Source organism: Tenrec ecaudatus, chromosome 11 (genome assembly GCF_050624435.1).
Source record: "Tenrec ecaudatus isolate mTenEca1 chromosome 11, mTenEca1.hap1, whole genome shotgun sequence".
NCBI classification, from domain to species: domain Eukaryota; kingdom Metazoa; phylum Chordata; class Mammalia; order Afrosoricida; family Tenrecidae; genus Tenrec; species Tenrec ecaudatus.
Genome location: NC_134540.1, coordinates 86,392,830 through 86,407,397, shown reverse-complemented (window position 1 = coordinate 86,407,397; position 14,568 = coordinate 86,392,830). Strand labels below are relative to the sequence as shown.

Genomic DNA, 14,568 nt, shown 5'->3' with positions numbered 1-14,568 from the left:
ACACACCATCATGATAAATGAAGACATTGAAGCTGTCAATGAGTTCACTTGGGTCAGCAATCGGTGTCCACAGAAGCAGCAGTGGGAATCCAATGATGTACTGCACCAGGGAAAGGACTTTTTCAGGTTTTGAAAAGCTGAGATGTCACTTTGATGACTAAGATGCACCTGATCCAGGGCCATAGTCTTATTGCAATCACCTAATGCGCAGGCAAAAGCCAATAACAAATTAAGACAGAAGAAAAATGACTCATTTGAATTGTGGTGTGATGAAGAATATGCTTTTGGAAATATGTGTTTTCCAATGGTCTTAGGCGACCCCTGTGAAAGGGTCAGGGGTTGTGACCCACAGATTGAGAACCGCTGCTTTAGACACGTTTGGCAGAGGGACAACAAAAAATGAGGGAAATCTTCAGTGAGATGGATGGGTCCACACATGCCAAAGGTCATGATAATAGCATATGACCAAGAAATATTTTTCTGTTAATACATGAGATTGGCAGGAGTCAGCTCCAACTATACAGGATTTATCAATATAAACAAATGTATGTGTATGCACAAATAAAATAAAGAAGAAAATGTGGTAAAATGATAACGTTTAAAGTCTGAGAGATGCAGATATGAGGAGTCTTTCTATTATCCTTCCAACTATTCTCTAAGTCTGAAACTATTTTGATGTAAAACATTAAAAGTCTTAAACAACAGCCCCATCTTTCCAACACCTGTGCTGTTAGGCGCCATGGCTGCGGTGGTTGCAGTTCACCGCGGCCCGATGCACCAGCGCGATAAGGTTAGGAATCATTCTTTTCAAAATTATAAACCGTTTCTTCCTGCTTCTTTCTGCCTCGGAGTAGGAGTAATTCTTAGAGCTGAAGAGTCTGCCCTTAGAATTTCTAGCACTTGTGTGCTTCTATTCAACAGCGATCTCATGAAATTCCTACGAGATCTGAATGAAATAAATTCAGATGAGAGCAGAAAATTCAAACAGCTGTGAAAGACACTGTCCCACTTTCTATTCCACTCCTGACAGCTTCCCTCCGTAAGAGGAGGTCAGGGCGAGGACATGGCAGGGCTTCTACAGCTGGCGACAGAGTGAGTATCAGGATGGCAGACGGCATGCCAAGTTATTACACACTGTACACTTTACCTCAAGGGCACTGGCTTTTACCTCTGCTCTCTGTCCATGATGCATCTTACATAACCTCTTCATTACCCAGCATAGAGAAATAGCGTGTGGTCCTTTCATTAGGAACTGATCTCTCTCGGGCCTCTAGTAGGACACATTTAGCCTAGGCCTCAAGAACTTATCTCATTCTGTGGTTTCTTTATGTTTGACTTTTTGAACTTCAAAAATCATGTAAGATTATATAGGCAAATAATTTGAAGTATATCAGTCCATAGCATCTTGACTGGTTTAAAAAAAAAAGACAAAGAGTTGTATTCTTTTTTTTAAAAAAAACATTTTATTAGGGGCTCATACAACTTTTATCACAATCCATACATATCCATACATCAATTGTATAAAGCACATCTGTACTTCTTAAGGGCCAAAAATGACCTCATAATGATGCCACGCAAACATCTGAAGAGGCAGCTCAAACGTTTGCTGACCACCTCCTAGGTACATGTGAGGCAAAAAGAATTGTACAGATAGATGTCTGTACTCAATGAGCCAACAGTCTATGGGGAATGTGCTTTAAGGAATATTAAAACCTGATTAAATGGCGAGAAACTAAAAAAAGCTTACACAAAGGAAATTTAGGCAAAATTTTAATTTTTCTTCTAAATACCAACTTACCAATTTTCTCCTCAATTTACCAGGAAATAAGCCCTGAGTTGTACAGTATGATTACTAAGTTTTATACCCCCATGTGAACAAAACTCCTGTCTGTAGGTCAACATTGAATGATGGCAACTCTGATGGCACAGTGGTTATGCATTGGGCTGCAATTCACAAGGTCAGCTGTTCAGAGCTACCAGCTGCTCTATGGGAGAAAGACTGGGTTTTCTACTCTCATAAGGAGTTACAGTCTCTCCAGGCCAGATAAATACCTCAGGAATAATGAGAGTACTGCTATCATGAGGGTAGGGGAAAGGTTGGGGGAGAAGGGGGAGAAAGGAGGAACCGATCACTATGATTAATGTATAATCCCCCTGCTCCCAAGGGAGATGAACAACAGAAATATGGGTGAAGATATGAAAATAATAATAATTTATAATTTATCAAGGGGTTATAAGGGTGGGAGGGCTGAGGAGGGATGGGAAAAAAAAGGAGCTGATACCAAGGGCTCAAGTAGGAAATGTTTTCAAAAGGATGATGGCAATATATGTACAAATGTGCTTGATACAATTGATGTATGGATTGTTATAAGAGCTGTAAGAGCCCGCAATAAAATGATTTATTAAAAACAAAAAGTGAGAGAGTCACAGTCTTGGAAGTTTAGAGGCAGTTCTAACTTGCCCAATAGGGTCGCTATGAGTCGGCATCAATTCAATGGCAGTGATTATTTGCTTTATATACTTCATTTACTGAGATAAACATTGCTACCTTATGGGGTATCACAAAAGCTAACGCTGTATAGATTTTTCATATGCTTTCTTGACATATTTCGCATACAGAATACTGTTCCTAATTTACTATAAACCAGGGCTTGGCAAACTAAGACTTCCAACTAAACACGGCACAGTAAGCGATTGAGAAAGGTACCACAGAGCTAGTGTACCCCCAAGACGTTGATCTTAATGTACTCTATTTTATTGTTGATGACTTTCAAATTTCATAGATTCATACTTCATAATTCAAAGTTCTGATTATTAGATTTCTGCAGCTGTTTCTTCTCATTCTGAGTTGTGCCACATCAGTAAATAAAGGTCTTGAAGACTTTACTCTCAGGCTTTACTTCACCCAGGTTACCATGATCGATCTACTTTGAGAAAGCAGTTCCTCAGTCACATTTCGAGCATCTGCCAACTGCAAGGGCCCATCCTCTGCACTTTCCCTGATGACGTTCTGCGTCCAGTCACTAGACCCGCAGTATCTGACGCTGTCTTGCTCCCATGCATAAGGTTTTCACTGGCTTCTTCCTCCAGTGTGGAAACTGAGGCATTCTTCATTGCCCGTTCTTCGTCCGGAAGCACTGCTGAAAACTCACTTTGGATGATCTTGCTGGCATGTGAGATACCCGAAACACAGCTTCCAGCATCACAGCAACACACAGCCCGCCACAATTCGACAGACAGTGACAGCTAAGTGGTGGCGATTTTAGGAGTAGTGCTGGCTATTTCATGACAAGTAGCTATTCATGAAAAGAAATTCATGAGGGAGGTTAAATACTTTGACCCAAACTACACGCCCTACAAACATGCCAGGATTCAAACATTGGTTTACAGACTCTGCCTTAAACACTATGTAACAGTAGCACCCTTTCACAGGGTATAGTGCAGCTTTCTGAGAGCCAGTAGTTTTTCCCTGCCAACACAGGCATAACAAGTCCTAGCACATCACTTTTCAGTGGCTTCCACCTTGATAATCATATGAACAAACACTACATGGAAAACCTTCTGAACACCCACCTATCAACATGCAGGAGTGAAGTCAGAATTAAACAACCATAAATATTTTCAAACATTTTTCTCCCCTGGATTTTCCCAGCCCCTTTCTGCTTTTCTACTTAATTTTTGGCCATCTTAAAATATTACTTTTGTTTATAAGAATTCTGTTCAAAACACAATTTCCAATGTGTTTGTTTAATCCTATTGAAATGGCCATATAATTCTCCCCTCCAAATTTATAAGAGATTTTACCAGGCAACAAAGTATAGATCAATCCATGATAAGTCAAGAATAAATTAGATGTAAACTAGATGGGGGGAGGGAAGGGAGATGTTGAGCTAATAACAATGAGTACTAAATTAAGAAAATCTTATAAAATTGATTGTGGCAATGATTACACTCTTATTAATATATACAAAGCAATGAATTATCTGGTATGTATATGTCAATAAAAGTATTATATGTAAAAAAAGAACAAATCATATACCATTTAGGCAGGAAACAAACAAAATAAAACTCTTAAATAAATAAAAAGTTCTAATGGAAAATTTAGAGTAAAAATTTCTCTAATGCACACCATATATAGTAAGACAAAAGTTATAGTAAAGTCATAAAACTTTAGAACTGATTTAAAAGAAGTTAACTTCAAACCTCCAAGCCAGTTTGAGAGAAATTCTATCTAGTTAATTTTAACAGTAATGTAGGCAGAATCATCAGTATGGCTACATAGACACACAATATGTAAAGAAAACAAGATTAATTTAATTGTTGACTTCCCTAATCTGGTGAGATATCAATGAAAGGATGTAGAGAATTTGTAAATTATGCTGACATTCTACAGCCTAGTGTGTGTGTGTGTGTGTGTGTGTGTAAGTTTAGAAGTTGCGAGACTTTCGGTCTGAGGTTTCCGAGCATATGGGTACACCTAGTGTATCTATGTGGTGAGCAAGTAAACAGTGCAAAGGAAAAGAAACAAGAAAAGAGCAAGTGACACAGCTGGCAATCCCGAAACTCCACGGACTGGGCTTTGTAATTTCGTTAAGATTTGGCACGTAACATTTTTGGATTTTGTACTCACCTAAACCTTTTTGCCCCGGGTTCTTAGCAAAAGTAAAGGTAAACTGATAGAAATCTTTAAACTTCACTGGGTCCTTAAGCTCTTGTTCCAATCTTGGCAAAAGGTTTTTTAGCTTTTCTGTGCTATCACACCTGTTACATGAAAGAGAGTTAACTGTCACTTGTGGCAGACCAACAGACATGTCTCCTCAAATCTATTTTCCTTCTTTTACTCAGTAAGAATTTGATATGTTGCAAGGCACTGTGGCTGGAGACTACAGTTCCCAGACTCTGCAACTTACTGGGTCCTAAGAGTAAGTTTTCAGTGATAAAGAGAGCAGAACTTTTGTGGGTTTCCTCTGGCTTCGGAGGAGTTCAATGTGCTACAATTGACAAGAAGGGAGCTGCGCAATGCTGGGGATATACTAAAAGAGAATGAATCGTGCACTTTAAACTGGGGGATTGTATATGCACCAGAATATATGCATTTCATCTCAAAAAAGCTGTTCAAACAAAATACACAATCATTTTCTCTCCTTTCCTGCTAAATGAGAAGCCCTGGTGGCAGAGTGGTTACCCATTGGGTTGCTAACTGCGAAGTCAGAAGTTCAAAACCACCAGTTGGAGTTCCGAGGAGGAAAGATGCAGCTTTCCACTCCCATAAAGAGTTAGAGTTGGACAACGCGAGGGGCCATTCTACTCTTATTGGAATTGATCCAATGGCGGTGAGTTCTGTTTGGATCCTTTTATTTATTTTTTTCAGTTTCTGCAAGATGGAGTAAGGAAGCAGCTTTATTCATGCAGAAGAATACAAAGTCTTGAGGATGCGAGAGTAACAAGATGGAGAGACATCATTTTCTGAGTGGTCTCAAAGTGGAGCCTACTGCTAATGGCTGCACCTTAATGAAACAGAAGCTCAAACTTCTACCTTATTCAAACTACTGTGCTTATAGCAGATTAACTTGTATACATACTAATACAGTTCTTGCTGTTAGTTGCTATCGATTCATTCCCCAGACTCACGGCAATCCCGTACTATTTAAAATATTTATGTGCTATAAAATTCAGCTATATTGTTTTAAAATTGGATTTTCTTCCAAAAAGTTAATAATCTTTGAAAATGCAAAATAGCAGACACCCAGATTACTCGTATACAAAACTTGTCATTCACTATTTCAACTGTATATAAAAGCAACACATTACTCACCCATTACTCACCCAGTTACTTATCCAGCAGCTTCACCCAAGTAGAGAAGAATTAAGAAAATTGGACAAAGCCTTGGAAAGCATACCTAATAAATACATATATGTAGGAAAGCAAAATGTGCAGCTAAGATGATCATGAGAGAAGCCACCATCTACATCAAGAAACAGAATGGTACCGACACCTCAGAAGTAGCTGGGGGGGTCTTTTCCAAGCACAGGCCCCTCTCTTCCACAGCGAGGAATTTGGCAACGTTAACTTTTATGCTAACCACCTAACCTGTTCTTTGAATTTTCATCACCTAAGTAAGCATTTTTACAGTGTAAGGTAGTTTCCCTACACATTAGTAGTGTAAAATGGAAGCTAAGTTTGTGCTATTTTGTATGTTGTGTTAAGCTTGGTAAGTGTAGCTGTTCTGTGGTAGTTTCCCTTTCACGGCAACATAGAATTCATTGCATTTGTATTTTACAATTTTTATACCCTAGTGACTCATTGAACACTAATGACAGGAGACCCAATGAGCAATGGGAGGACATTAAGAACATCATTCAAGAAGAAAGAAAAAGGCTATTAAAAAGGCAGGCAGAAAAAAAGATCAAAGTGGATGTCAGAAGAGACTTTGAAATTTGCTCTTAATCATAGAGTAGCTAAAACAAATGGAAGATATGATTACATCAAAGAGCTGAATAGAGAATTTCCAAGGGCAACTCAGGAAGACAAAACCAAATATTATAATGAACTGTGCAAAGACCTACAATTAGAAAACCCAGAGGGAAGAACACGCTTAGCATATCTGAAACTGAAAGAACTCAAGCAAAATGCAAGCCTTGAGTTGCAATCTTGGAAGATTCTACAGGAAAAATATGTAGGCAGCATCAAGAACAGGCAGAAAGAATACAAAGTCACTGTACCAAAAAGAACGAGCTGATACATTCTACCATTTCAGGAGCTAGCATATGAGCAATTACCAATGGTGGTATAGGAAGTTTAAGCGCACCGAAAGCATTAGCCAAAAATAAGGCTCCAGGAATTGATGGCACACCAATTGAAATGTTTCAACAAGTTGGTGAAGCACTGGAAGCACGCACTTCTCTACACCAGGAAATATGGAAGACAACAACTTGGCCAACTGACTGGAAGAGATCCCTATTTGTACCCATTCTAAAGAATGGATGCTCACACTATAGAACAGTGTCACTTACATCACATGCCAGTAAAATTTTACAAAAGATCATCTAATAACGGTTGTAGCAGTATATTGACAGGGTGCTTCCAGAGGTTCAGGCTGGATTCAGAAAGGAACATGGAACAAAGGATATCATAGCTGGTGTCAGATGGATCTTGGCTGAAAGCACCGAATACTAGAAAGCCATTTACTTGTGCTTTCTTGACTATGCCCAGGTCTTTTGACTGTGTGAATCATAACAAACTATGGATAACCTTAAGAAGAATGGGAATTCCAGAACACTTGATTATGCTCTTGTGGAACTTGAATGTGGATCAAGAGGCAGTTGTGACAACAGGACAATGGAATATTGCATAGTTTAAAATCAGGAAAGATGGGCAATAGGGTTGTATCCTCTCACCTGTACTTATTCAATCTGTGTGCTGAGAAAATCATCAGAGAAACTGCTTTATAAGAAGGATGTGGCATCAGGGTTAGAGGAAGGCTTATTGACAACTGTCAGTTGATACACCCTTGCTTGCTGAAAATGAGCAGGACCTGACGCACTTGCTGATGAAGATCCAGGATTGCACGACACATGGAATCCAGGAATGGGAATGGAAGTAGCAATACCAAAAGGGCAGGGGGAAGGAGGGCAAAGGAGGGGAGGAAGGAGGAATCAATTGCAATGCCTGACACAGAACCACACCCCTACCCATCCAGTAGGAAGAACAACAGGAACAATGGGGGAAAGGAGACAGCAGTCGGTATAAGATATTATTGAATAAATTTATAATTTATATGATAAATTTATAATTTATCAAGGGGTTATGAGGGTGGGGTGGGGGAGGGAGAGAATAAGGAGGAGCTGATACCAAGGGCTCAATAGAAAGTAAATGTCTAGAAAAGAATGATGGCAACCTATGTACAAATATGCTTATACAATTGATGTATGGATTGCTATAAGAGCTATAGAAGCTCCAAACAAAATTACCTTCAATAACATTTAAATAAAAAAATTAAAAAAGATTGCAGCCTTCAGTATGGATTACAACAACAGAAAGAAGAACAAAATCCTCACAGCTGGACCAATCAATCGGTAACATCATGATAAATGGCAGAAAAGGTTGACGTTGTCAAGGATTTTGTCTCACTTGGATGTACAATCAATGCTCATGGAAGCAGCAGTCAGGAGATCGAAAGATGAATTGCATTAGTAGTGTTTCACTCTGGAGGAGAGAGATGAGCCTGTTGGCTCCTGCAAATGTTTATTGTCCAGAGTCACTACGCGTCGGGATTGACTCAATGGTACAAGATTTTTGGGACTCATTCAGATGATGGATTTCCTAACAGTGTTTTTTGGATGATATAAAAGTCTTTTCTTTCTTCCTTTTTTTGCAAATTATACTCTATACAATGTGCAGCCTTTTCCTTTACAATATATTTTTGGGTGTATGTGTGTGATGTGTTTTAAAGTGTTTACTACTGAAAGGTAACAAAACCATTCACCTGTAGTTTCTTCCAGAGCTTAATATTTTGCTTTTGCCATTCAGACATGAAGGTCTACAATCTACCTGGAGCTGATATATGGTGTGAGGTAGAAATCAAGATTACTTTTTCCTCTTTGCAATAGCTAATTCTCCTGAGAAACATTCTTTCTCCAGTTCTCGAATGGGTTATTTTTGTTATGAGCCAAATATAACATAGATTTGTTTCTGGGCTTTCCATCTGTTCCACCATCTATTATGGTAGTCAACACCAGGCAGTTTTAAATCACTATAGTTTCAAAAGTTCAGAATGGCTGGTAGAACTAATCTTCCTACTTCGTTCTTTTTGTGCTTTAAATCATTTTATTAGGGGCTCATACAACTCTTATCACAATCAATACAGAAATCAATTGTGCAAAGCACATTTGTATATGCATTAACCTCATCATTCTCAAAACATTTGCTCTCCACCTAATCCCCTGGCATCAGCTCCTCAGTTTTTCCCCTCCCTCCCTACTCCCCGTTCCCTCATGAGCCCTTGATAATTTATAAATTATTATTTTGTCATATCTTGCCCTGTCTGATGTCTCCTTTCACCCACTCTTCTGTTGTCCATCCACCAGGGAGGAGGTCATATGTAGATCCTTGTGATCAGTTCCCCCTTTTTAACCTACCCTCCCACCCCCCCCCCCTCCCAGTATCGTCCTGAAGGGATCATCCGCTCTGGATTCCCTGTTTTTCCAGTTCCTCTCTGTACCAGTGCACATCCTCTGGTCTAGCTAGCTTTGTAGGAAAGAATTGGGATCATGATAGTGGGGGAGGAGAAAGCATTTATGAACTAGAGGAAAGTTGTGTATTTCATCGTTGCTACGTCTCACCCTGACTGGCTCGCCTACTCCCCAAGACCCTCCTGTAAGGGGATGTCTAGTGGCCTACAAATGGCTTTGGGTCTCCACTCCACACTCCCCGCATCATTCACTATGATAGGATTTTTTGTTCTGATGATGCCTGATACCTGATCCCTTCGATACCTCATGATTGCACAGACTGGTGTGCTTCTTCCATGTGGGCTTTGTTTCTTCTGAGCTAGATGGCCACTTGTTTACCCCTACTTTATTTTCTCTTGCAGAATTTTTGTCTATTCTTGATGGTACATTTTCACATATATTTCAATTGAGGTCGGCAAATCACATATATAAATTCATTACTTTTTAGGATTGTGACATATTGTATTAAATGTATAGATAAATTTTGTGGCAAAATATTGAGTATCTCAATGAATGAGTTCTATTTCTCCATTTATTCAGATTTTCTTTCCTTTCAATGAACTAGTGTTTTCTCTATGGGGATATTGTACATTCTTAATTAGGCTTTCTTAATTATTTTTATTTTTGATACATACTTGAGATTATATTTTAAAAATTCATTTTGCCTTGTTGCCAGTATTCTGATATATAATAGATTTTTTTAATCCCATAGTCTGGCTAAATTTACTGATTCAAATATTTTGTCAATTAGATTAGCTAAAACTTCCTGTTCAATACTGAATAGAAATTCAATACTGAATAGAAATAAGCTTTCCAGTTTGTTCCTTTCCCAAACAGAAGCGCTTTACAATGCCAAAAAAGCATGCTTACTACAGTGGGGTGTTTTTTTTTTATGTGTGTGTGGCAGTGGAGGGGGAGAGTGGCTCAAATTAGAGACAGTCCCTTCTAAGTTTACAATGATCCTTTAGTTACATATTAAGCCAAACACCACCTTGTCTCTAATATCATAAAAGGTCTTGAATTGGAACGCATTCAGTCCTCCTCCTTTGTTCACTTATCACACCTGTCTTATGTGTTCATTGACATAAGCACTTTTGTCGCTTTTCTTGGAAACATGAGAAATAAGATTTTGTAAGTTAAGCAAATTCTTGTATTAGTGAATAAAACAAACTTTATCATGATCTGTTTTTTGATCTTTTGGTTATGGATTTTGGGCCTGGACTTAGTTTGCCAATGATTTGTTTAGGAATGTCTTATCTCGTGTAACTTGATTCTTGTAGAATGGCCTATCATTCCCCAACCTCAAAATGTCCCTACATCTGCTACCAAGGCTGTGCTGGCTCCAAAACAAATTGGGGAGTGTTTTCTTTGCTAATCTCTGGAAGAAGTGCTGTAAAACCAGTAGGGTTTGTTGTTGTTTGAAAGCTGTTGCTACTGAAAGGTCACAAAGGGTTCTTTTATTTTCCTCTAGCGGTTTGCCAGCAAAAGCATTCAGCTAGGAGTTTTAAATGATGGGTTTCCTTTCTTTAAGAATTACAGAACTGAGATTTTCTGTATCTTCTTCTGTTGGTTTGGTAAGTTTTGTGTTTTAAACAACTTCTCTTTTACTTTAGGCTGTAAAACTTATTGGCACAAAGTGCTAATAATATACTCATCCTTTTGTTATCTATTGGAACCGCAATGATGTTCCCTTTTTCAATTTATATTGATTTGTTGTCATTTGAGCCTTCAACCAAGAAACGTTTGGCTTTATTGATCCTTTCTACTAATTGCTTTCTATTTAATTAAATTGATGCTTTAAAATTAATTTATTCCTAATATATTGAGCTTAATTTTCTTTTTTTTCTACGTCTTGAGATATACATTTAGCTGATTTTTACCCTTCATTCATTCTAAAGCATACATTAAAAACCAGACTCCTACAAACTTTTAACATGTAATGTTCCTTCATTTAGTCACACATATTTTCTAATTTCCAGGGTAACTGCTTCTTCAACCCAATACATGTTTGAATCCGTTTCTGGGTTCTCCGTTGTGTTCCATAGGTACATTGAAAAGGTCATGAAATTGGATTGTATTAAGTCCTCCTACTTTGTTCATTTATTACAAGATGACCAATTTTAATAGTTTCTAGGTCTGTTATGTGATTTTTAAATCATGTTTTCTTCTCAGGCAATTTCTAAATCTCCCGAACAAAGAGAGCAAAGCTGTTTAAAATGAAAAACATTTTATATTAGGTGCAACCTTCATGAGTCCATTTTCACTGTGTCCATTTCCTCTCAGTCCTATTTATTTCTGATTTTGTGCTGGACACTGTACTGGAAGAGTATTTTTTAGAAGCAATGTAGGCTAATTTCTTTTTCCAAATGTCATCTTTATTATACGCACTGCTGAAGCAAGCACACAAATAGCATTTTTAGTTACTTTTGCCAGGCACCTGTGAGCACTAGCAATCTGAAATTACCTTCTTCCAATTTTAGGCACTGATATTTTCTAGGCCACCCACATGACTTGAGCTGAGAGCAGTTCCTGTCAGGACTAGCAGTTTTCCCTTACCCTGGAACAGGCCTTCCAATTTCAAACTCAAGTGTGAGAAAAATTATCCAGGCCTCCACTGTTGGCAGGTTCCAGTCTCTAATTTTTGTACTCCTCTTTGATTGTCCAATTTTCATTTCTCCTCTCATAAAACGGTGTCAAGACAAAGGGCAAATGCTTTCAGAGGGGAAGCATTCCCAAACACTAATTTCACTTCTTGGGAGCTATTTCACCATTCACCAACCTTTAGCACTCTAGCAAAGTTTCTAGACCACCACACTAGTTGGTCTACATTAGCTGGTACATTTCTAACCATGGAGCTCAGAAATCTTACGTTAAGAATTCTCAAGCCCTTAATGAAAGGATGTAGGAGTAACAGTTAAAGGCAGGTAATTTAATCAAAGACCAAAATAAAACATGAAAAAAACAATTACAGCAAACACAAAAGCTAAAGTCTTTGTTAAAACTAAGCACTATTGAGACAAGAAGATGCATAGTCCGTTATACACTCAAGAACACTGACGTCACCATTTACAGTGCAGAAGACATTCAAGCTACTTGGACTTGGTGCAGCACTTTCCACTGACAGCAGCCTGGCAGCAGAGAGTAGTTACGGTTCGTGGCTGCTAACTGAAAGTCCAGCAGTTTGAACCCACCAGCCATTCTGCGTCAGAAAGATAGGGCAGTCTGCTCCTATAAACATTTACAGCCCTGGGAACCAGATGGGGAAGGTTCTCCTTTGTCCTAGGGGTTGCCATGAATCAGAATGGCTTTCATATTTACAAAATTCTGTCACCTTTAACTGCTCTGTAGGCTATGACCAGCAGTAAGTAATATTATCCCCTCATGAGCTTCTGACCTTAAATTAGACTATTCTTCATAGTTTCTATATAAGAAATTATGTAATATATTTTTGAAAGACTTAGACCCCAAATCTTTAAAATACATTTAAGTTATGGCATTTTGTAAAATAATAGCCAAAAAATTAAAAATAAACGTATTCTCTTATGTAACATTTTTAGATAATACATAAGAAATGCTAATAAGTGTTTTCATAATGAGCACTGATTTCTAAAATTTGCCATTTAAGGGCACATTTAATACATGGGATAATATCCATTCCGATACCAACAGGACTCTTTTTCAATATGGGTTTTCCATTCTAAATTTTTTATTCTAAAACTAGGATTCATTTAGGCTTTCTTATGTAACAAACCCAAACACGCAGCTGTTAAGCAGATTACAACTCACAGTGACCTTATCAGATGGGATAGAAATGCTCCACAGGGTCTCCCAGACTATAAGTGTTCACAGGAGCAGGCAGCATCCTGTTTGTCCTGTGCTGGACCTGGCTGGTTCCAACTGCGGACCTTGCAGTTAGAAGCCCACCCCTTAGCCCACTTCACTCCCAGGGCTCTTCTGAAGTACAAGGAGCATGGAATATGCTAAATGTTACATCGTTGTCTTAATGCTGCTGCTGCTTGATTTTATGTAACTACCAGGAATGTGGTAATATTAGAAATAAAGTCATAGAGAGGTTATCATCTAAATACAGTCAGTCCTCAGGGTATAAATGTGAAACACCTCTATGTCTTAAGAATTTGTACGGATGTGCTTTATACAATTGATGTATGTATTTGAGTTGGGACAAGTGATAGAGTCTTTACTGAGCTTCACTTAAGAATCTAAGAGGTCCTGGTGGCACAGAGGATTACGAGTTGGGTTGCTAACCAGAAGTCAGCAGGTCTAAAACACCAGCTGCTTTGAGGGAGAAAGGGGAGGTTGTTGGCTCCCATGGAGATTTACAGCTTTGTAAACCGCGTGGCAGTTCTACAGGGTTGCCATGAGTTAGAATTCTCTCAATGGGAGTAAGTTTGGGTTTGAGTTTTTAAGAGATGAGGTTCTCAGTCATTGGCATCACCTGGGGATCAGATGAGCCTACAGCCCTGTGGGTTCCTCACTCTAAAGCAGGGGTCCTCAAACTACGGTCCACCGGCCACAGGCAGCCCACCGAGGACATTTATCCGGCCCGCCGGGTGTTTTTGCCACCGCTGCCTGTCCTGCTTGGCAGCCGACTCGTCCAGTGTATATAGGAATTTGTTCATAGTTTTTTTTTTTTTAAACTACAGTCCGGCCCTCCAACGGTCTGAGAGACAGTGAACTGGCCCCCTGTTAAAAAGTTTGAGGAGCCCTGCTTCTGATTCATGAGGCTGAGAAGAGGCCCAAACCAAACACCACATTCACTACGAGCGAGGCTGAGTCACAGCAGCCCTTTCCGACAGGGTGAAACTGTCCCTGAGTTTTCTATTGGCTACCTTTTCACAGGAGTAGAAAACCACATCCTTCTCCTGAGCAGAGCTCAGAGACCTGTATCAGTGAATCCCCAAGCGAGTCCAAAGGTTAGCAATGTTTGGGAACTTAGACTCAATGCTTTTTTAATGATCTAAAAGCTGCATGTGTGTGTGGCATTATGGAGAAGGCAAACAGTCATTAAAATGACAAGAAAGAAAAAACCAAAATCAACAACACTATATAAAACAGAATTGCTACCAGCCTAAAAAAGATGCAAAGCAGAAAACTATACACTTAGTACACAGTACTATGAGATAAATTGAATGACAAGACAAGCAAACAAAATAAAATCTTGATGTTTACGAATAATTCAAAATTTGGCGGGAAAAAAAGGAAATGAGTAATAAAAGGAATTCGTGTAAAAAGTTAACAGTGTGGGTGTACAAGGCCTTTCCCAGATACACAAAGAAAATGCACATCAGATTAATCTCTTGAAAAACAATGTTAAAA

General features: G+C 38.8%; 1 protein-coding gene across 5 annotated transcripts in view; it reads right to left on the bottom strand.

Moving 5' to 3' along the window:
- Positions 1-14,568, bottom strand: part of DCUN1D2 (defective in cullin neddylation 1 domain containing 2) — a 51,765-nt gene that overhangs the window by 23,509 nt on the left and 13,688 nt on the right. For all 5 annotated transcript variants that reach the window (XM_075563396.1, XM_075563395.1, XM_075563393.1 and 2 more), the window contains one exon: positions 4,631-4,761. In XM_075563396.1, coding sequence (XP_075419511.1) covers positions 4,631-4,761 — 131 coding nt within the window. The remainder of the gene's footprint in view (positions 1-4,630; positions 4,762-14,568) is intronic.